The sequence below is a fragment of the Bombina bombina genome, chromosome 1 (genome assembly GCF_027579735.1).
Source record: "Bombina bombina isolate aBomBom1 chromosome 1, aBomBom1.pri, whole genome shotgun sequence".
Taxonomy (NCBI): domain Eukaryota; kingdom Metazoa; phylum Chordata; class Amphibia; order Anura; family Bombinatoridae; genus Bombina; species Bombina bombina.
In genome coordinates, this window is record NC_069499.1 from 991,741,115 (window position 1) to 991,763,568 (window position 22,454).

Sequence of the window (22,454 nt, forward strand, 5' to 3'; positions counted from 1 at the left end):
AAAAGGCATTGGATAAAAAAACATTATAGGCCCCATTCTTCTAATATGCATGTGCTTGTTTATTACTGCTATAAGCAGTTATTTAAATGAGTAAAGAACTTAAATGTATACAATAAAAGTGTATCACAATGATATTAAGTAACACAAAACGTGATAAGGTGTATAATGAAAATGTGTTTATGAAATATGAAAAATAACAGACAGTCAGACCATGAGATAGCATCAAGTCAAAGGATTCCTCTCCTAATATCAATAAGGCAGTCTTTATTTTAAATGATCCACAGAATTCCTCAAAAAGAAAGAAAAAAAAATAAAAGAAAGAAAAGGACATCCATAGCATAACCTGAATTGCTGAATTGTTCTACTCACGTGATCAAGAGCTAAACTAGTAAAATCGCTTTTTATGTATAAAACCTCCCAGATATACATTTATTAAAAACAGAATCAGACAGTTGGTCACTAAGGATTTGCAGTAACTTAAAGCTTATAACACTTTAGTGTAAATTAAATAGTCCTAACAGATGGGACCGTATATTTCACACAGTGAATACAAAGCCCTTGCCATTTAACGCATTCACCCCTCCCTGTGATCAGTCTGTTATAGATACTTAACTCTGAGGTACGTTTCGCTATTTGATTGTAGCTTTTATTTGCCTTGGAAGCTGTATCTGGGAGGTTTTATACCTAAAAAGCTCTTTTACTATAGCTAGTTTAGCTCTTTATCACGTGAGTAGAACTACGCAGGTGTGGAATTTGTGCTCATATACTTATAGAGAGTTATGCTATGGATGACCTTTCTTTCTTTTTGAGGAATTCTTCTGTGGATCATTTGCAATAAAGACTGCATTATTGATATTAACAGAGGAAGCTTTTGACGTGATGTTATCTCATGGTCTGTATGGTATTTTTAATATTTGATTAACACATTTTTATTATACATCACTGTTCCATTTTGGCAGCATTTCTTTTATACAGTAATTCATTTTTATTAAAATGTCAATATTACTTACTCTATTCTTACAACTCAGTCATCAGAACCCAAATATGTCAGATCTCACCCACTTTCCTCTCCTTGTGTTCAAAAGGATATCATCTTCTATCTGTGCCGCTAACAACTCACAGTCCGAACCAATCACAACATGATCTCCTGAGCGAAGGATGTTAATATGTTAGGGAAAAACAGAAAGTTAGACAAAGAATTAAAGAGAAATACATGAAAATATAGATACAGTATATTTTATAAAGATCAGGTTTAATGATCTCTTCAGTCTTATACAACTTGAATTATTCCCACTAATTTCAGAAGGGATTTTCCATCATCCCACTATGTCATAAAAATTTAGATATACCACTTAGGGGCATAGCTATCAAGCGCTGTATGGAGCTTGAAGCCCCGTGTTTCTGGCGAGCCTGAAGCAGCGGTCTAAAGACAGCTGCTCCATAACCTGTCCACCTGCTCTGAGGAGGCGGACAGACATTGCCGCAATTCAACCCGATCGAATACGATCGGGTTGATTGACACCCCCCTGCTAGCATCTGATTGGCTGCAAATCTGCAGGGGGCGGCGTTGCACCAGCAGTTCACAAGAGCTGCTGGTGCAATGCTGAATGAGGAGAGCGTATTTGCTCTCGCATTCAGCGAGGTCTGTCGGACATGACCCGCAATGTCGGATCCATGTCCAACAGGCCTTTCATAAATAGGCCCCTTAGGCTCCATTATGAAATTACAATCTTATCAAGACATATTATATATCATTTTGCTGTAAGTCTTCTATCATACTAAAAACATTTAAGTTCCCATGACAAGAATTAGATTTTCTTTTATTTGTAATTTATCAGAACTATAAAAGTAAAAAATAAACAAGGCATGTGTATACAAATCAAGTCAGAAGAATAAGACAGCACTGGTCCCAAGACAACATACAATGTTACAAGCAATGCAGCATGAAGTTCCAGGGATAGGGTTCTCTAGAATAAACTGTAAGCTTTGGGACAAGGCCTTGCTATACCACTAGATTGTAATTTTTTGAGGGATAGTATATGCAAGACTGAAAACTGTAAGCCCCGCCTTAAGTCATAAAACTATAAGCTCATGAGATATGGTCTCCCATTAAACCACTACAATGTAAAATCTTTGGAACAATATCCCCCATTTACCAATATAATGTTTAAATGTTTTTTTCAGCAGGATCCCCAATTATGCAAATACTCAATATCTTTTAGGCATTCTTAAAGGGACACAAAACCCAAAATATTCTTTCATGGTTCAAGTAGAACAGGCAATTTTAAATAACTTTCTAATTTACTTCTATTATCACATTTTCTTTGTTCCTTTGGAATCTTTTGTTGAAAAGCAGGGACTCAGGAGCGTGCCCGTGTCTGGAGCAGTATATGGCAGCAGCTTTGCAAGAATGTTATCCATATGCAAGAGCACTAGATGTCAGCACTATTCCCTATTTGTAGTGCTCCAGACACCTACCTAGGTATCTCTTCAAGAAAGAACACCATGGGAATAAAGAAAATTTAATAATAGAAGTTGGAAACTTTTTTTAAATTGTATTCTCTGTCTGAATAAAAAAAACAATTTTTGGGTTTCATATCCCTTTAACAAATAGAGCCTAGAATGTAAGCTCCATAGGTTAGGTTTCTGATTAAACTCCAGAACTGCTAAGGTTTTTTTGGAGTAAGGTCTTCCATTATAACATTTAACCGCAAGATGCTCTAAGCAGGGTTTTCCATTATATTACTAAAGTGTGCACTTCCAGGACACTATAGGAGCCTCTCCTTACCATCAGTTTGTAAAGCTGCAATCAGCATTTCCCTGCACTTGGTGCGGACAGAATCTGTGGTGACCGGAAGTGGTGGGAAACGAGTCATCCTTGGTGGAGATGGTTTTGGAGCATCATTCTTCTTTGTAGAACTGTAGGAAACATTTGTATTAAAAAGGGAGAAAGAACTGAGAAATGCAAAGAGCGTTATTATACAATACTTTTTGCCCCCAATTACTTACATGCTGCATTTTTCTTAATTTTTTTCCCTTTATTTCGCTTTCAAAATTAAAGGATTCCCCCCCTTGTGGGACTCATTATACGAGTTCTATCACGTGGGGCTTACTCAGGTAGGAAGATGGCGTCTGGATTCGTTAGTGCCCAGTTAGCAAAGTACACGCAAGCGCTTACGTCATTGGCCAAGCTTCTGCTTACTGAAGAGGACGAGATCTGCTTAATCTAAAGCAGAGATTCTCATGGAGCAGTGCTGCAATCGGTAAGTATTGGAAGCGCATGTACACAGAATCCACCCTAGCAATAACGAACATTGAGCAGCATATATATATATATATAATATCTGACGAAATGTGTTCTCTCACACGAAACGCGTAAGAGGATTTCTCTTGCACTTGATGGGAAGCACCCATTACTGTACCTTGTGTACTATTACACTAAATAAATCTATTGAAGTTTGCACTGGACCGGATTGCTGTCGTTCTTCTTACTTATATTATATATTTCAGCCATATTATAATAATTTAATTCATGAAACTACATATCAAAATGTAAATAAAGATAAAAAGTTATAATTGCAACTACGTACATTTGGATATTTTTTCCTGCAGATCACTGGTTTTAAAAATTGTCCTCAGACCTCCCTAACAGGCCAGATTTTGAGAGTATATATATATATATATATATATATATATATCTATATCTATATATATATATATATATATATATATCTATATCTATCTCTTTTTCTTTTCAGATGATCAGTAAACATGGTTGTTTTACCTGTTCTCACCCAAGTTAATCCTGACAAATCTTTTCTGCTAGGGGGGGGTTGAGGACAGGTTTGAAAACCAGTGCCCTAGATCAACGAGCATGTAAAACGAATCATTTAACTTGTACATTTATAGTAATACATTTTATGTGCAGATATTAAATCAATCAAATATGTTATATAAAAAGTACTATATATTTTTTAAAATCATACTATAATAATTAGATACATTTATACAAATTCCATATATACATATTTAATTGTTTTTATTAAAATCATGATTTCCAAATAATTAAATGCATCCTTTTCATTAACCCCTTCACCACCAGCAATGCCAGAGAAAAACTTCCCCAAAATACTAAGAATTTTTACTATCACTCCATTTAAACAGAAATGGAGCCTTGTTTTTTTTTGTTAAAGTGACATAAAACATGTTGAGATAAGTGCATATCCTAAAAGGGCTATTTAAAGGGACAGTCTAGGCCAAAATAAACGTTCATGATTCAGATAGAGCATGTAATTTTAAACAATTTTCCAATTTACTTTTATCACCAATTTTGCTTTGTTCTCTTGGTATTCTTAGTTGAAAGCTTAACCTAGGAGGTTCATATGCTAATTTCTTAGACCTTGAAGCCCACCTCTTTCAGATTGCATTTTAACAGTTTTTCACCACTAGAGGGTGTTAGTTCACGTATTTCATATAGATAACACTGTGCTCGTGCACGAGAAGTTATCTGGGAGCAGGCACTGATTGGCTAAACTGCAAGTCTGTCAAAAGAACTGAAAAAAGGGCAGTTTGCAGAGGCTTAGATACAAGATAATCACAGAGGTTAAAAGTATTTTATTATAACTGTGTTAGTTATGCAAAACTGGGAAATGGGTAATAAAGGGATTATCTATCTTTTAAAACAATAAAAATTCTGGTGTAGACTGTCCCTTTAAGTTAAAATAATTTACATAAAAAAATTGTTAGCAAGTATTTTAAATATTTTTTTAAAAAATGAGCAAAATTAGTTACAAATCCATGCTTTCTGGAGTAGTCTGATTCAACCCCCTTATCAGTGTTTAGCATCAGGCACACAGGCATTGTATTTCAACTGAGTTCACATCAGCTTATTTGCTTCTAGGCAAGCTCCAGCAGATAATAAGCTTGCATTCTATAAAATCAAAAGATGGATATACTGTAGATGCAGCCATAGAAGGAATTGTGTGGGGGGTTAGAGCTGTACAATTCGGAAACTTAAAAGAAAGGGTTAATGGCAAGGCACTGCAGTATAAATTTGCAGGTGAAGTAATTAAAGTACATATTATATTGTGTCTGTATCCCAACTTGTATAATAAAAATAATAATTTAATAATAATAAAAATATAATAATATTGAGCTAGGCCCCTTTTGGTATATTTCATGCCACTGTTTAGCCACCAAATGCGATCATACAATCAAAAAAAAAAAAAAAAAAAAAGGTTAACTTTTTCACAAACTAAGGGCAAGATTACAAGTGGAGCACTAAATTATGGCTCTCCCGCAGACGGACATTTCAAGTGGATGATCCCCCCTTTCCATCCCACCTTCCTGATCAAACAGCTCTCTAACCCTTCCCACTCCTAATGGTAGCCAACATCTTAGGTACTGGCAGTTGTCTGCCATTACCCAGTTTAGGTACTAATTTTATTTTTTTCTGCAGTGTAGTGGTCCTCCCATTTCCCCTCAATTGCAAAAGAAGGCTCCTCCCCCCACCCTGATTTAGGTTTTTTTTTTCTTTAGTGTAGCTTGCCATCCCTCCCTCTACCTTCCATACTTTATTTTCTGTAGTGTAGGGCCGCTCCCACTCCCTCCGCCTCTATTCTGACCACTAACCTGAAGGAGATTGTTACAGGTCACTGTCTGTAACGATATGGCAATCTGAACTCATATGATAACTGAGCATCGATTGTACTCCGTTACCATATGAGGACAGATTGTTTGCCGAGCAGAGACTGCTGGAGCTTCCTGAAGCTGCAACGTATATTTACATTATGAGGTACATTAGGCTTCGTACCGCATGACGTATACACACACATACATCGGATTGGGTAAAGGGGTTAAATATATTTTTTTCAATTTATGTACCAAATTATTTTATAGCTAAACTACAAAGCATTCTGAATTACATATTACTTGTAAAAACAATGGAGCTTGAAAGAAGACAATCACAAGTTGAAGACAGCAACTCAGGAATCAATGAATAATTAGTAAATCCTGTTGATTTCCTTATGTTGCTTCTCCAACTCGTGACTCCTAATAGCCCCAAAGAAAACATCAATAAATCAAACAGTTTTACAGATAACTTGTAAATAATGTCCGCCAGTGCTGCACTATACACATAAAGCAGTGCCTGCGTGAGCACTGATAAAATCGCTAATAAAACATATTTTGCATGCGCCATGCCACCAGATAAAGCTGGCGGGATCCCCTTAAACAATAAAAAGTGTGCGTGCGATAATGAAACATAGCGAATGCGCATGCGAAAGGACAATATCAATTATGGTAATTATATGCACGGATCTAAATGCATATTGGACAGTGTATTTGGAGGATGAACAGACTATTTTTAGGGGCAGGATTGCATAACGTCATGTAAGAAACAAAATAATTATTTTTAAAGCATAACAAAGAATCATTATGGTTAATGGACATAAAAGGAAGTATGTTTTATTTGGCTAAACTTTCTAAATCAAATATATGTTTTGTTATGGGACTTTGGGGCAGTGTTTTGTAATTCTTTCAACTGGAGTAAATATTAACTTGCATGTATACAAACTAACAAACATTTTACCTCAGCCAGGCTGCAGGAATTTGTTAATATCTCAAAGAGGAGAAAGGTTCATCAAAACCACAAAATTACAGTAGGAAGTTGTGTTGCTTCCCTAAACTTCGTCCCTCTTGCACTCACCTAGACTCCTTAGAAGAGGCTGGGGTGGGGTTGTTTGAGGACTTCTCTTTACCTCGCTGTTCCGAGTTATCTATGGGATAGAGAAAAGGTTTACATTAGGCGTCTGAATGCGGTAGAAGGCGGCCGCTAGTGGCGTTCGGCTCTTTTTGAAGCCAGTTCCTTTTTTTCCAAATTAAACACACTAAGATCTTGATTTGCACAGATCTTAGCATGTTGAACTTTCACAAGAAGGAATCATCTCTTTTTGGGACCCGGAATGCCACAAGCGTCAGCCTTCTTCCACATTCAAATGCTATGGAAGCATCTGAATGTCCATGCCTAGTTTACATAGCTTAGCTTGAGAAGAGCTTAAATGTGTAAGCTCTTCCACAAAACTCTGCCTAGGAAATATGATGCATCTGTAGTGCCATCTACTGCACATTGCATTCAATTGTCAAATCTAAATGAATCCCCAAACACCTTATACATGTTTTTGCACAGCTCTCAAAGATTGCCTAGGCAAGGGACAATTTTGCTATAACCAAACACAAAGTGAAACAGGTCAAACCTTTTGTAACCCAGACATCTATGTAAGGGAGGAGCCAAGCTTGATGTAATCTCTGCAGGGGAGAGCACAGTGCGACGTAACCTACCAGTAAACACTACATGAATAAGAGCAACGCCAAAAAAAATCCAGAAACTAACTTGTGCTAGACAGAAACCATATTTTCTTAAAGGGACAGGAAAACACCATTTTGTATTACATATTTCAAATATAGCATAACATTTTTAATAACTTTCAAATTTAAATTTTATTATCAAATTTGCTTAATTTTCTTTATATCCTTTGCTGAAGAAACAGCATTGCACTACTGGCAGCTAGCTTAACACATCTAGTTAGCCAATTACAAGTGACAGATGTATGCAGGCACCAATAATCAGCTAGGATCCACTAGTGTAGGGTATGTACATATTAATTTTCAATAATGGATACCAAGAAAACAAAGCACATTTAAAAATAGAAGTGATATTAAAAGTTTAACTTGGACTTTCCTATCCCTTTAAGCTCTAATTAATCATTTTCAGATGGAAGCATTTCACATTCTGATTTACTTTATGAGAGGGGCCATGATTTATGCAATCCACTCAAAACCTTCTGTATGGGAGGGAACCATAAGCATGCATCACTATTTTGCATGGAGTTAGAATAACGTCACTGTATATGCTGATGTGATGCAGTAAATTTCTAACCCAGGAGCTTCTTCCATGATTTTATAAGAGATTTGGACAGCATTATGACCTCTTCTTCATTACTCTGCTTCCTCAGTGCATTGACAGACATTCCAATCCGTGTAGACTGAAGAAAAAGAAATGTCAGCATCACAGATAAACATGGCATTGTGTATGGCACTGATGAATTACTAGGAGTAATATTCAGTTCACCTGAAGTAACTCTAAGGTTATCGACATGTTCTTCAACTCCTTGAGCAGGTCCAGGGCCCCATCCTGCAAGACAAAGACTGCTCTATAGGTCCATATTGCAGGTGATAACTATATTACAGTTTTATCACGTTACTAGTAGATGAAATTAACAACTCAAACTTGTAACTCTGCTTCACAGAGAAAAGTTCCAAAACATTAATTGTATTTTCAGTGGTCATTTTTTTGTGTTTTAGTGTTATTGAAGGGGTTTAAAATGTTGGTAAATGACTTTGAAAAGCCTAAATGTCTATTTAATCAATATTTAGGGTTTCTCCTGCAAGTATTTTGGGGGGTATCTAATGTCAATATGTATGGACTATCTTGTCACTGTTAATGGTGCACATCTTGGTGTATCTAATAAACCCAATACATTATAGCAGTACCCAATCCATATGTTTTTTGGTTCAAATTAATTATTCCAGAAACACACGCCTAGATTTAGAGTTCTGCGTTAGCCGTCCAAACCAGTGTTAGGGGGTCCTAACGCTGGTTTTTACCGCCCGTTGGTATTTAGAGTCAGTCAGGAAAGGTTCTAACGCTCACTTTCCAGCCGCGACTTTTCCATACCGCAGATCCCCCTACGCCAATTGCGTATCCTATCTTTTCAATGGATCTTTCTAACGCCGGTATTTAGAGTCTTGGCTGAAGTGAGCGTTAGAAATCTAACGACAAGACTCCAGCCGCAGGAAAAAGCCAGGAGTTAAGAGCTTTCTGGGCTAATGCCGGTTCATAAACCTCTTAACTACTGTGCTCTAAAGTATACTAACACCCATAAACTACCTATGTACCCCTAAACCGAGGCCCCCCCACATCGCCGCCACTATAGTAAATATTTTTAACCCCTAATCTGCCGAACGCACACCGCAGCTACCTACATTATCCCTATGTACCCCTAATCTGCTGCCCCTAACATCGCTGACTCTTACATAATATTTATTACCCCCTAATCTGCCCCCCCCAACGTCGCCGCCACCAACCTACAATTATTAACCCCTAATCTGCCGACCGGACCTCACCGCTACTCTAATAAATGTATTAACCCCCCTAAGTTAAATATAATTTTATTCCAACGAAATAAAATAATTCTTATTAAATAAATTATTCCTATTTAAAGCTAAATACTTACCTGTTAAATAAACCCTAATATAGCTACAATATAAATAATAATTATATTGTAGCTATTTTAGGATTTATATTTATTTTACAGGCAACTTTGTATTTATTTTAACCAGGTACAATAGCTATTAAATAGTTAATAACTATTTAATAGTTACCTAGTTAAAATAATTTAAAAAAAATAACAAAGCCCCCCAAAATAAAAAAAAATGCCCTACCCTATTCTAAAATAAAAATTGTAAAGCTCTTTTACCTTACCAGCCCATAAAAGGGCCTTTTGCTGGGCAGGCCCCAAAGAAAACAGCTCTTTTGCATTTAAATAAACATACAATACACCCCCCCCAACATTACAACCCACCACCCACATACCCCTAATCTAACCCAAACACCCCTTAAAAAACCTTACACTAAGCCCCTGAAGATCTTCCTACCTTGTCTTCACCACGCCGGGTATCACCGATCCGCCCAGAAGAGGGTCCGAAGTCTTCCTCCTATCCGGCAAGAAGAGGAGATCCAGACCGGCAAACATCTTCATCCAAGCGGCATCTTCTATCTTCTTCCATCCGGCGCGGAGCGAACCATTTTGAAGCAGCCGACGCGGATCCATCCTCTTCTTCCAGCGACTCCCGACGAATGAAGGTTCCTTTAAGGGACGTCATCCAAGATGGCGTCCCTCGAATTCCGATTGGCTGATAGGATTCTATCAGCCAATCAGAATTAAGGTAGGAAAAATCTGATTGGCTGATTGGATTAGCCAATCCGATTGAATCAGCCAATCAGATTCAAGTTCAATCAGCCAATCAGATTTTTCCTACTTTAATTCCGATTGGCTGATAGGATTCTATCAGCCAATCGGAATTAAAGTAGGAAAAATCTGATTGGCTGATTGAACTTGAATCTGATTGGCTGATTCAATCGGATTGGCTGATCCAATCAGCCAATCAGATTTTTCCTACCTTAATTCTGATTGGCTGATAGAATCCTATCAGCCAATCGGAATTCGAGGGACGCCATCTTGGATGACGTCCTTTAAAGGAACCTTCATTCGTTGGGAGTCTCCGGAAGAAGAGGATGGATCCGCGTCGGCTGCTTCAAGATGGTCCCGCTCCGCGCCGGATGGAAGAAGATAGAAGATGCTGCTTGGATGAAGATGTTTGCCGGATAGGATGAAGACTTTGGACCCTCTTCTGGACCTCTTCTTGCCGGATAGGAGGAAGACTTCGGACCCTCTTCTGGACGGATTGGTGATACCCGGCGTGGTGAAGACAAGGTAGGAAGATCTTCAGGGGCTTAGTGTTAGGTTTTTTAAGGGGTGTTTGGGTTAGATTAGGAGTATGTGGGTGGTGGGTTGTAATGTTGGGGGGGGGTATTGTATGTTTATTTAAATGCATGCCCCGCAAAAGGCCCTTTTAAGGGCTGGTAAGGTAAAAGAGCTTTACAATTTTTATTTTAGAATAGGGTAGGGCATTTTTTTATTTTGGGGGGCTTTGTTATTTTTTTAGGGGGCTTAGAGTAGGTGTAATTAGTTTAAAATTCTTGTAATCTTTTTTATTTTTTGTAATTTAGTGTTTGTTTTTTTGTACTTTAGTTTAGTTGATATAATTGTAGATAGTTTATTTAATTTATTTATTGATAGTGTAGTGTTAGGTTTAATTGTAACTTAGGTTAGGATTTATTTTCCAGGTAATTTTGTAATTATTTTAACTAGGTAACTATTAAATAGTTCTTAACTATTTAATAGCTATTGTACCTGGTTAAAATAAATACAAAGTTGCCTGTAAAATAAATATAAATCCTAAAATAGCTACAATATAATTATTATTTATATTGTAGCTATATTAGGGTTTATTTTACAGGTAAGTATTTAGCTTTAACCCCTTAACGACATGCGTCGTACAGGGTACGTCGCACACAACCTGGTCTTTAAAGACCAGCGACGTACCCTGTACGACGTTGGGGTTGAAATCAGCTGGAAGCGATCCTGATCGCTTCCAGACGCTTTCCGGTTATTGCAGTGATGCCTCGATATCGAGGCATCACTGCAATAACATTTTACCCCATCCAATGCAGAGAGAGCCACTCTGTGGCCTTCTCTGCACCGGACATCGATGGTGGGTGGGAGCCGACGTGGGGAGGCGGGTGGGGCGGCCATCGGTGGATTACGTAATGCAGAGGTGGGCGGGATCGCTGGGGGGCGGTGCACGGGGGAGGCGGGGCGGGCACGTGCACGGGGAGGGAGCGGGTGGGAACCATTACACTATGGAACAGATTTTGTTTATATTTAGAGGGAGAGAGGGGGGTATATAAAATGTGATATATATAATCTAAGTGATCTGGGAGGGGGTGGGGGTTTAGTCTTGGGGGGGGAAGCTACACTACAGAAAGTGGGGGAAAAATAAAAAAAAATATATATTTTTTTGTAAACTGGGTACTGGCAGACAGCTGCCAGTACCCAAGATGGCCCCCAATAATGTAGAGGGGGAGGGTTAGAGAGCTGTTTGGGGGGCATCAGGGAGGTTTGGGGCTAAGGGGGATCCTACACAGCAGCATATGTAAATATGCTTAAAAATAAAATAAAACGATACCTTTTATTTTAGTACTGGCAGACTTTCTGCCAGTACTTAAGATGGCGGGGACAATTGTGGGGTGGGGGAGGGAAGAGAGCTGTTTGGGAGGGATCAGGGGGTCTGATGTGTTGTTAGGTGGGAGGCTGATCTCTACACTAAAGCTAACATTAACCCTGCAAGTTCCCTACAAGATCCCTAATTAACCCCTTCACTGCTAGACATAATACACGTGTGATGTGCAGCGGCATTTAGCAGCCTTCTAATTACCAAAAAGCATCGTCAAAACCATATATGTCTGCTATTTCTGAACAAAGGGGATCCCAGAGAAGCATTTACAACCATTTGTGCCATAATTGCACAAGCTGTTTGTAAATAATTTCAGTGAGAAACCTAAAATTGCGAAAAAAAAATTACGTTTTTTTTTATTTGATCGCATTTGGCTGTGAAATGGTGGAATTAAATATACCAAAATGGGCCTAGATCAATACTTTGGGGTTGTCTACTACACTACACTAAAGCTAAAATTAACTCTACAAGCTCCCTACATGCTCCCCTAATTAACCCCTTCACTGCTGGGCATAAACATGTGTGGTGCGCAGTGGCATTTAGCAGCCTTCTAATTACCAAAAAGCAACGCCAAAGCCATATAAGTCTGCTATTTCTGAACAAAGGGGATCCCAGAGAAGCATTTACAACCATTTATGCCATAATTGCACAAGTTGTTTGTAAATAATTTCTGTGAGAAACCTAAAGTTTGTGAAAACATTTGTGAAAAATTTAACAATTTTTTTTATTTGATCTCATTTGGCGGTGAAATGGTGGCATGAAATATACCAAAATGGGCCTAGATCAATACTTTGGAATGTCTTCTAAAAAAAAAATATATACATGTTAAGGGATATTCAGGTATTCCTGACAGATATCAGGGTTCCAATGTAACTAGCGCTCATTTTGAAAAAAAGTGGTTTTGAAATAGCAAAGTGCTACTTGTATTTATTGCCCTATCTATAACAAAAAAAAGCAAAGAACATGTTAACATTGGGTATTTCTAAACTCAGGATAAAATTTAGAAACTATTTAGCATGTTTGTTTTTTGGTGGTTGTAGATGTGTAACAGATTTTGGGGGTCAAAGTTAGAAAAAGTGTGTTTTTTTCCATTTTTTCCTCATATTTTATAATTTTTTAATAATAAATTATAAGATATGATGAAAATAATGGTATCTTTAGAAAGTCCATTTAGTGGCGAGAAAAACGGTATATATGTGTGGGTACAGTAAATGAGTAAGAGGAAAATTACATTTAAACACAAACCCCGCAGAAATGTAAAAATAGCCCTGGTCTTTAAGGGAAAGAAATTGAAAAAAGGCCTTGGTCCTTAAGGGGTTAAATAGGAATAATTTATTTAATAAGATTTATTTTATTTCGTTAGAATAAAATTAAATTTAACTTAGGGGGGTGTTAGGGTTAGGGTAAGACTTAGCTTTAGGGGTTAATACATTTATTAGAGTAGCGGGTGAGGTCCGGTTGGCAGATTAGGGGTTAATAAGTGTAGGTAGGTAGCGGCGACGTGGGGGGGGGGGGCAGATTAGGGGGTAATAAATATAATATAGGGGTCGGCAATGTTAGGGGCAGCAGATTAGGGGTACATAGGGATAACGTAGGTTGCGGCGGTGTACGGAGTGGCAGATTAGGGGTTAATAATAATATGCAGGTGTCTGCAATAGCGGGGGCGGCAGATTAGGGGTTAATAAGTGTAAGGTTAGGGGTGTTTAGACTCGGGGTTCATGTTAGAGTGTTAGGTGCAGACTTAGGAAGTGTTCCCCATAGGAAACAATGGGGCTGCGTTAGGAGCTGAACGCTGCTTTTTTGCAGGTGTTAGGTTTTTTTTCAGCTCAAACTGCCCCATTGTTTCCTATGGGGATATCGTGCACGAGCACGTTTTTGAAGCTGGCCGCGTCCGTAAGCACCGCTGGTATTTAGAGTTGCAGTGGCGGTAAATATGCCTGTACGCTCCATTTTTGGAGCCTAACGCAGCCCTTCAGAGAACTCTCAATACCAGTGTTGTTTAAAAGGTGCGGGGGAAAAAGCAAGCGTAGCTAACGCACCCCTTTGGCCGCAAAACTCTAAATCTAGCCGACAGTGTTTTATTCAAGATGTATGGATGACTGAGCAGTTGGATCCATGTGCTGTCTATACACTGGAGAACATTGAGGTCAACCGAATGGGAGTTTATATTAACAGAGCAGGATATATTTGTATTTCATTAAAAGAATACAATATATATATATATATATATATATATATATATATATATATATATATATATATATATATATATATATATATATTCTTTCATGATTCAGATAGAGCAAAAATCGCATTAAAATGCATTATGTTGAACACAAGATACCAAGAGGATCAAAGTTATTTTGATTTGAAAAAAAAATAAAATTACTTCGAAAATGTTTGCTCTCTCAAATCTCTCTATAAGGAAAGTACTGCAGCTATACTACCTGGCTGCATTATTTGTGCACCGCCCTCCTCTAAAGTGTGAGATGGGGACTTATGATATTGGTACATACAGTGGTAATTTTCACCTTGGAAATGTATTCACTACAATTAATTTAATAAATGTATTTGTTTTGTGCATCTTATCTTGTATTATTGTGTTTATCAGCACTGACTGTTTTTATAAATGCCAATTGTGTGTTTCCTACCTGTTATTGAGAATACTTGTGTTAATATAAGACAGACTCTTATTTTGGGCCTCTACCATCAATTTTTACAAGGGCATCTCCTATCGGTATTTAGAGTATTGCAATTTTATAAAATATTGACGGGCTGGTCAGTGCTGTCAGCATTTAGGGTCGGTTTCCATGTCTATATGAAAGTCTCTCCCACCTCAGCATTTGTGCGTACCTTTGCTGTCAGTATTGAGGTGGGTATTCCATTACAATGCAGCAGCAGCAGCCCCCCCAGTACTCACCGTGCATTTTTTGGATACCATCTTGTCAAATTTCTTTGCAATTCGCACGATCTCTTCCTCCATTGCGCTGATTCTGTCCCGTCACTCTCTTATGATCGCTGTCTCTTGCCGGGGTCCCAGTTCAAACTATCCTGGGGGGTCCATATATCATTTGCTCTCTGGGACTTGTAGTCCGATAACCAGCGCTTCTTTTTCGAATTTAAGGTATATTAGAGCAGCAGAAACTACAACTACCGGCATACTCCACGTAGCTAGCAAATTCCAATCTTTCACGCTAGCCGCTGGGATTTCAAGTCCCATCAGGTACCAATATACTAATCAATACAATAATGAGTGTATAGAGTAAAACTACATCTCCCATAAAGTACTGCGCGCATATTCGCTATTAGACTGTTGATGGAGGAGATAGCGGATCTTAAAACCTGCGCGACATCAGCCGACTACTACTTTATACAGCCTGAAAAACATTGCATTAAACATTACATTTGTAGGCAACAACATACAGTATTATGCAGCACGGACAGGCCACTTTTTTTGGATGAGGATCCATTGGACTTTTTCTTTAACCATTAAAGAGCACGTTTTAGAAATACTGAAATCCAAAGAATACATAGAGCAGCATCCTTATAGATAGATTAAATATACAGGTATATAGAAGATAGATATTGACTGATATAAAGAGAGATATCGATAGATAGATAGATAATATATAGATAGATAACACTAAAACAGTGATATATTTTACTAGTAGAATTTTTGCTAATACATGCATATTGCAAATGTGTTTCTATTCAAAGATGTAATTCATCTATGTGCATTTACATATTGTCCCTAAGTGTTAGCTAAACGTAAAAGGTCTCATGCCTCAATGCATTACAAATATGTAGCACAAAAGAAGTGAGGGACAGTCAGATCTCTACTGTTTACATGTGTTACTGAGTTTTGGTAGTTTCTTTGTCTCTGGTCACCTACAGATATTTTTTGTGGAAGACAGCTGGCAACCCTAAGACAGATATGTCAACATGAGACAGATACACCTGTTATTGTACTTACAACACATACATCCCCACCAGTATGCACTTGCGGCTTATTAGTTATATAAGGTAAAAGAACTGAAAATTCGTCCCTGGTTAATCATGGGGAGTAGAATTTATCAAAGCAATTCTCCTAAATTTGCGCCTATAAATCCGCATATGACTGAATCCCCTGATTTATTAAAGAAAATTGGATCCAAATATACATTCCACTCACTTAGTTTGTGTTCGCCAAGGTGCACCGGTGCGCTTAAAAAAAGTTAAATTTGCTAATTTTAGTCACATTTCCTAGAGTCCACCTTAGCATTATGCCCAGTTACCAATTTATCATTTTTTTGTGCCTTTGGAGAACGCAAACTTCTGCAAATACGCACATTATAGTTCTCTATAGGTACTGTGGAGAACAGCATTAGAAATTTTGTCTTTGAGCTTGTGTCATGTTCACATCTATTTCTGATGTAGTACTTACTAATTCTAGCAGATCTATGTTTGTCTAGAAACGTATGTTAAATATAGAATGCAAAATTGCGTTACAAAGAGCGAAAATTATGGTTATATAGGGTCATTATTATAACAAAGTTAAAGTAAAAATGTATTGTGGTAACACATCAAAATGAATGCACAAATTTGTCTCTTGTAAAACTCAAATCTAATAGATTACTTGAAGAGGGCAAAAAATACTATAAAAAAAACCATGGGTTTGAAATGATAAATCAGGAGAACTTACTTTTTCCGCGTGGAAAAATTAATCACAATCCGTCCCAGCTCGCCTTCCAAACAGCGCAAAATAATGCATGCAATTTTTTGATAAATTGGTGCGCCTCTCCAAGGGCGAGCTGAAAAGAATTCAGAGAAGAATACAAAGGAGAATTCTAGCCCTTTATAAATATAGCCCATAGTATTTACTTGGGAGAGGTGGATGAGTAGAAAAATATAGAATAATATAGAAAACTACACTATGATCCTTGGCTTTAGTTGGACTAGTCTATACAGCACAAGCAGAGCATGGTTACACTTTGTTTTGCATTGCTTATTAATATATTACTGCTGAGCATTCTAACAGTTTCAAATGAGCAGTTAAATTTAATAATGTTAACTCACAGAGCAGCAAACAAAACAAAAATGTATCTAATAATTACTGGCATGGAGTGAAATATTATGTCGACCCTCTAATGGGCAAGAAGTCCTGGGGCAAGTGGCAAGCTGCTTTACATAGAAATTAAAGAAGCTCTCTGGAAATGATAAGGGGAGAGTGAATATGATGGGGCAGCCAGCACAGGTAACATTTGACTGGTGACTAAGGTAAATATTCACCTCACTTCCTTTTGATGCGGGACACTCTCCTTGTCTCCTCCGTACTTTAGAAGTTGAACAAAGTCAATAGCTTGAATAAGTAGCAAAAGAGTATCTGCTTTATGGCATTATTTAAAATGTCTAGCCACAGGAGTAAAAATGCCAGGATTTTCAATATCTCTAATATGTTCAGAAGGTCTAGATCTAAGATTTTCTTTTAGTATGACCCACATATTGAGTATGGCACCCCTACAGGCCAAAAGGCATATCACATTTGTAATTGCACAATTTAAAGGATACCGAATACCATAAACTTTACCTGTATGGGTAGACCTGAATGAACTGCCACATGCAACTTAATCACAAGTTTTGCACCTGGAAACTCCATGTTTGTAAAATTCTTGACAACCAAGTGGATTTTGTTCAGCAGGTAATAGTGATGGTGGAAATAAGTTAACAAGGGTCATAGTTCGCTTTTATATAAACTGGACACCATTATCCAAAATTTGATGAAGCTTTGAATCATTTATGAAAATAGGGAGACACTCACGAATAATGTTACATACTGTACCTTATGATACTCTACGCTATATTTAGTGATGAACCTAAGTTTTTTTAGAAGCATTAACATTTCTCCTTTGTCTTCTTCCTCTGTTGTATTGTAGTAAATTAGCCCTGGGAATATTATCAACCTGTTCCTTCGCTCGCTGTAATTGACCTCTCTGATATTCCCAGATTTCATATCTCATTATCAAATTCAATGCCGTTTTTCATAATCTGTAGTATCAGGACATATTCTTTTGTTCTCAACAATTGCCCCTTGCATTTAAAACATGGGAAGGATGGCAACAAGTAAATTTAATTATTGTATTGCTCGCTGTAGGATTTCGATATAAATCTGAAATAACCTTATTGAACTCCAAATCAACTCGTAATTCAACATCCAGAAAATGAATCAGAGTAGCACTCTCTTCACTTAAAAACATCAAATTTATCATGTTGTCATTTAGGTAATCTAAAAAGTCATGAACAGATTGGCTATCACCATCCGATATAGAAAAAGAGGTAATATATGTAGCGTCTAAAATATATAATGTGTGACCTGAAGAATGTCCATAAACATGGCACAGCTCCCACCAACTATGTATAGGCTGGCGTATGAGGGGACACATTTTACAATAAGTTAATATAGTGAGTGAGTTTCAAAATGTTTTTAGTAGTCAAAATCCACCCACCCTTGCCTTATTTGAAGTAGTAAAGGCGAGCCATGATCATTATGTTAACAAAATCAACATAAATTTTCAGTTCCTTATCAGATAATCCCTACTGGAGCTAGTTTGGGACAGTTGTGGCAGGGTTAGGCTTTTGAACACTTCCATGTGCCCTTCTAGTTGTCAGAAATGGAAAATTCTTGGTTTTCAGACTTAAAGGGATATTAATCCCATACATTTTCTTATGTATTTCTTATGACAGCATAACATTTTAAAACATTTTACAATTTATTTCTATTATCAAATTTGCTTTGTTCCCATGTTATTCTGTGTTAAAGAGATACCTAGGTAGGCATCTGGAGCACTACATGTCAGGAAATAGTGCTGTCATCTAGTGCTCTTGCAAATGGATAACATTCTTGCAAAACTGCTGCCATATAGTGCTCCAGAAATGGTCCGGCTCCTAATTATAGGTCCCTGATTTTCAACAAAAGAAACCAATAAAACAAAGACAATTGATAATAAAAGTAAATTAAAGTTTGAAATCGCATGCTCGATCTGAATCATGAAAGACACATTTTGGGTTTTATATCCCTTTAAATTACAGGGATAAACATCAAAATAAATACTAAAAGTATATCGCAAAGTTCTCAGTTCCATCTGTCAGTAAGGATGGAATGGAATCCTATTCTATGCAGAGCCTTGTAAGTCCAGTGATAGTTTACTACTTTTGGCTCTAAGTAAAATTTGGGACTTTACTGTACCACGGTTTTGGGACCATAGGTACTAACGCTCCTCTGCTCCTGTCCAGTTGGCATCTGGAGTCACACAGGGCTCCATCTTATCTCCCATTTTATTTGTGTATATGCTCCCAATGGAGATATCATAAGGCAACATGGCCTAAGCCATCATTGTTATACAGACAATACGCAAATATACATCTTCAAGCCAAACTCAAATGTACTAATAGAAACAGTCAATACACCTCTTGCTAATCTCTGGGGATTAATGCCAGTTGGATGAAACTAAATCCTGACAAAACATAAGTACTTTTGATGAGCTGAGGGTGAATGATGAAAACAAAGCTGCAATAAGATTTACTGATTGATCTAGAATGGGGAGGATCAAAACCACAAGCCTCAGAACTAGTAAGAAATCTTGGTGTAATGCTTGACAGTGAACATTCCCTGAAACATATATGAGCCATGGTCCAAGCCTCATTCTTTCATTTAACCCCTTATGCAATTTAGATATAGGTATTATGTCACAGGATATTTTGTTCAGCATACCCTGTTGATCTAGTATCTACATCAAACCTTCTGCCTCATGCTGCGGTCTCGGCTGTCAGCTTTAACAGCTTAGACCGCAGCCAGAGGCAAAAGGCATCTGCATTCATATGATAAGAGAGGGCTGATCGTGGTTCCTTTACCATGTGAAGGCAGATTGTTGATGCAGAAAGGGAGGCGTGTGGCACATCACAGGAGGGGGGAGGAAGGGGGTCTTACCTACCTAGAGTATAAAAGTGTTGAGTGAGGGAGGGGAGGGATGATTTACCTACACTACAGAACGGGGGCCGGGGGTCCTATAAACAATTGGTTGAGGGAGAGGGGGGATCGCTACACTACAGGAACATTTTTTATATGAATAATAAAACAATGTAAAAAATCTATAAAGTGGGTACTGGTAGACAGCTGCCAGTACCTAAGATGGCGGCACCAACTTAGAGGGAGGAGGGTTAGAGAGCTGTTTGGGGTGGAATCAAGGAGGTGTGTGGGTGAGGAGGACCTACACTACAGAAATATAAGAAAAAAAATACTATCCCTAAACTGCCCACTGGCAGACTGACTGCCAGTACCTAACATGGTGGTGATCGGGGGGGGGGGGGGTTGAGGGAGGGAAGAGAGCTGTTTGGGAGTTTTTCTCTAAATTTCCTGTTCCTTAAGTGGTTAAAGAATATAGCCAGGATTAAGCACATGATTCCTGCGGAAGATCTTACCACAATCATCAATGCTTTGGTGACATTGTGTTTGTAAATGTAATGCTTTTTATTATGCTTTTGTAGAACAACTACTCCATCACCTTCTGTTAGTACAAAACAAGGCTGCTAACTGGCCAGTACTCCATCACCTCCTGTTAGTACAAAACAAGGCTGCTAACGGGCCAGTACTCCATCACCTCCTGTTAGTACAAAACAAGGCTGCTAACGGGCCAGTACTGCATCACCTCCTGTTAGTACAAAACAAGGTTGCTAACGGGCCAGTACTCCATCACCTCCTGTTAGTACAAAACAAGGCTGCTAACGGGCCAGTACTCCATCACCTCCTGTTAGTACAAACAAGGCTGCTAACGGGCCAGTACTCCATAACCTCCTGTTAGTACAAACAAGGCTGCTAACTGGCCAGTACTCCATCACCTCCTGTTAGTAAAAACAAGACTGCTAACGGGCCAGTACTCCATCACCTCCTGTTAGTACAAAACAAGGCTGCTAACTGGCCAGTACTCCATCACCTCCTGATAGTACAAAACAAGGCTGCTAACGGGCCAGTACTCCATCACCTCCTGTTAGTACAAAACAAGGCTGCTAACTGGCCAGTACTCCATCACCTCCTGTTAGTACAAAACAAGGCTGCTAATGGGCCAGTACTCCATCACCTTCTGTTAGTACAAAACAAGGCTGCTAACAGGCCGGTACTCCATAACCTCCTGTTAGTACAAACAAGGCTGCTAACTGGCCAGTACTCCATCACCTCCTGTTAGTAAAAACAAGGCTGCTAACGGGCCAGTACTCCATCACCTCCTGTTAGTACAAAACAAGGCTGCTAACTGGCCAGTACTCCATCACCTCCTGATAGTACAAAACAAGGCTGCTAACGGGCCAGTACTCCATCACCTCCTGTTAGTACAAAACAAGGCTGCTAACTGGCCAGTACTCCATCACCTCCTGTTAGTACAAAACAAGGCTGCTAATGGGCCAGTACTCCATCACCTTCTGTTAGTACAAAACAAGGCTGCTAACAGGCCGGTACTCCATCACCTTCTGTTAGTACAAAACAAGGCTGCTAACTGGCCAGTACTCCATCACCTCCTGTAAGTACAAAACACAGGCTGCTAACGGGCCAGTACTCCATCACCTCCTGTTAGTACAAAACAAGGCTGCTAACAGGCCGGTACTCCATAACCTCCTGTTAGTACAAACAAGGCTGCTAACTGGCCAGTACTCCATCACCTCCTGTTAGTAAAAACAAGGCTGCTAACGGGCCAGTACTCCATCACCTCCTGTTAGTACAAAACAAGGCTGCTAACTGGCCAGTACTCCATCACCTCCTGATAGTACAAAACAAGGCTGCTAACGGGCCAGTACTCCATCACCTCCTGTTAGTACAAAACAAGGCTGCTAACTGGCCAGTACTCCATCACCTCCTGTTAGTACAAAACAAGGCTGCTAATGGGGCCAGTACTCCATCACCTTCTGTTAGTACAAAACAAGGCTGCTAACAGGCCGGGTACTCCATCACCTTCTGTTAGTACAAAACAAGGCTGCTAACGGGCCAGTACTCCATCACCTCCTGTTAGTACAAAACAAGGCTGCTAACAGGCCAGTACTCCATCAACTTCTGTTAGTACAAAACAAGGCTGCTAACGGGCCAGTACTCCATCACCTCCTGTTAGTACAAAACAAGGCTGCTAACGGGCCAGTACTCCATCACCTCCTGTTAGTACAAAACAAGGCTGCTAACTGGCCAGTACTCCATCACCTCCTGTTAGTACAAAACAAGGCTGCTAACGGGCCATTTACTCCATCACCTCCTGTTAGTACAAAAACAAGGCTGCTAACGGGCCAGTACTCCATCACCTCCTGTTAGTACAAAACAAGGCTGCTAACGGGCCAGTACTCCATCACCTCCTGTTAGTAAAAAAACAAGGCTGCTAACGGGCCAGTACTCCATCACCTCCTGTTAGTACAAACAAGGCTGCTAACGGGCCAGTACTCCATCACCTCCTGTTAGTAAAAACAAGGATGCTAACTGGCCATTACTCCATCACCTCCTGTTAGTACAAAACAAGGCTGCTAACGGGCCA

General features: G+C 38.7%; 1 protein-coding gene across 1 annotated transcript in view; it reads right to left on the bottom strand.

Annotated features, from left to right (window-relative positions):
- The window catches only part of TCEA2 (transcription elongation factor A2), a 65,390-nt gene extending 50,449 nt beyond the window's left edge, over positions 1–14,941 (bottom strand). Inside the window, exons 1-6 of the mRNA XM_053710448.1 lie at positions 14,837–14,941; positions 8,129–8,191; positions 7,937–8,042; positions 6,707–6,776; positions 2,789–2,919; positions 1,091–1,147 (exon numbers count right to left, since the gene is read on the bottom strand). Coding sequence (XP_053566423.1) covers positions 1,091–1,147; positions 2,789–2,919; positions 6,707–6,776; positions 7,937–8,042; positions 8,129–8,191; positions 14,837–14,899 — 490 coding nt within the window. The 5' untranslated portion in view covers positions 14,900–14,941. The remainder of the gene's footprint in view (positions 1–1,090; positions 1,148–2,788; positions 2,920–6,706; positions 6,777–7,936; positions 8,043–8,128; positions 8,192–14,836) is intronic.
- Positions 14,942–22,454: the final 7,513 nt, after the last annotated feature.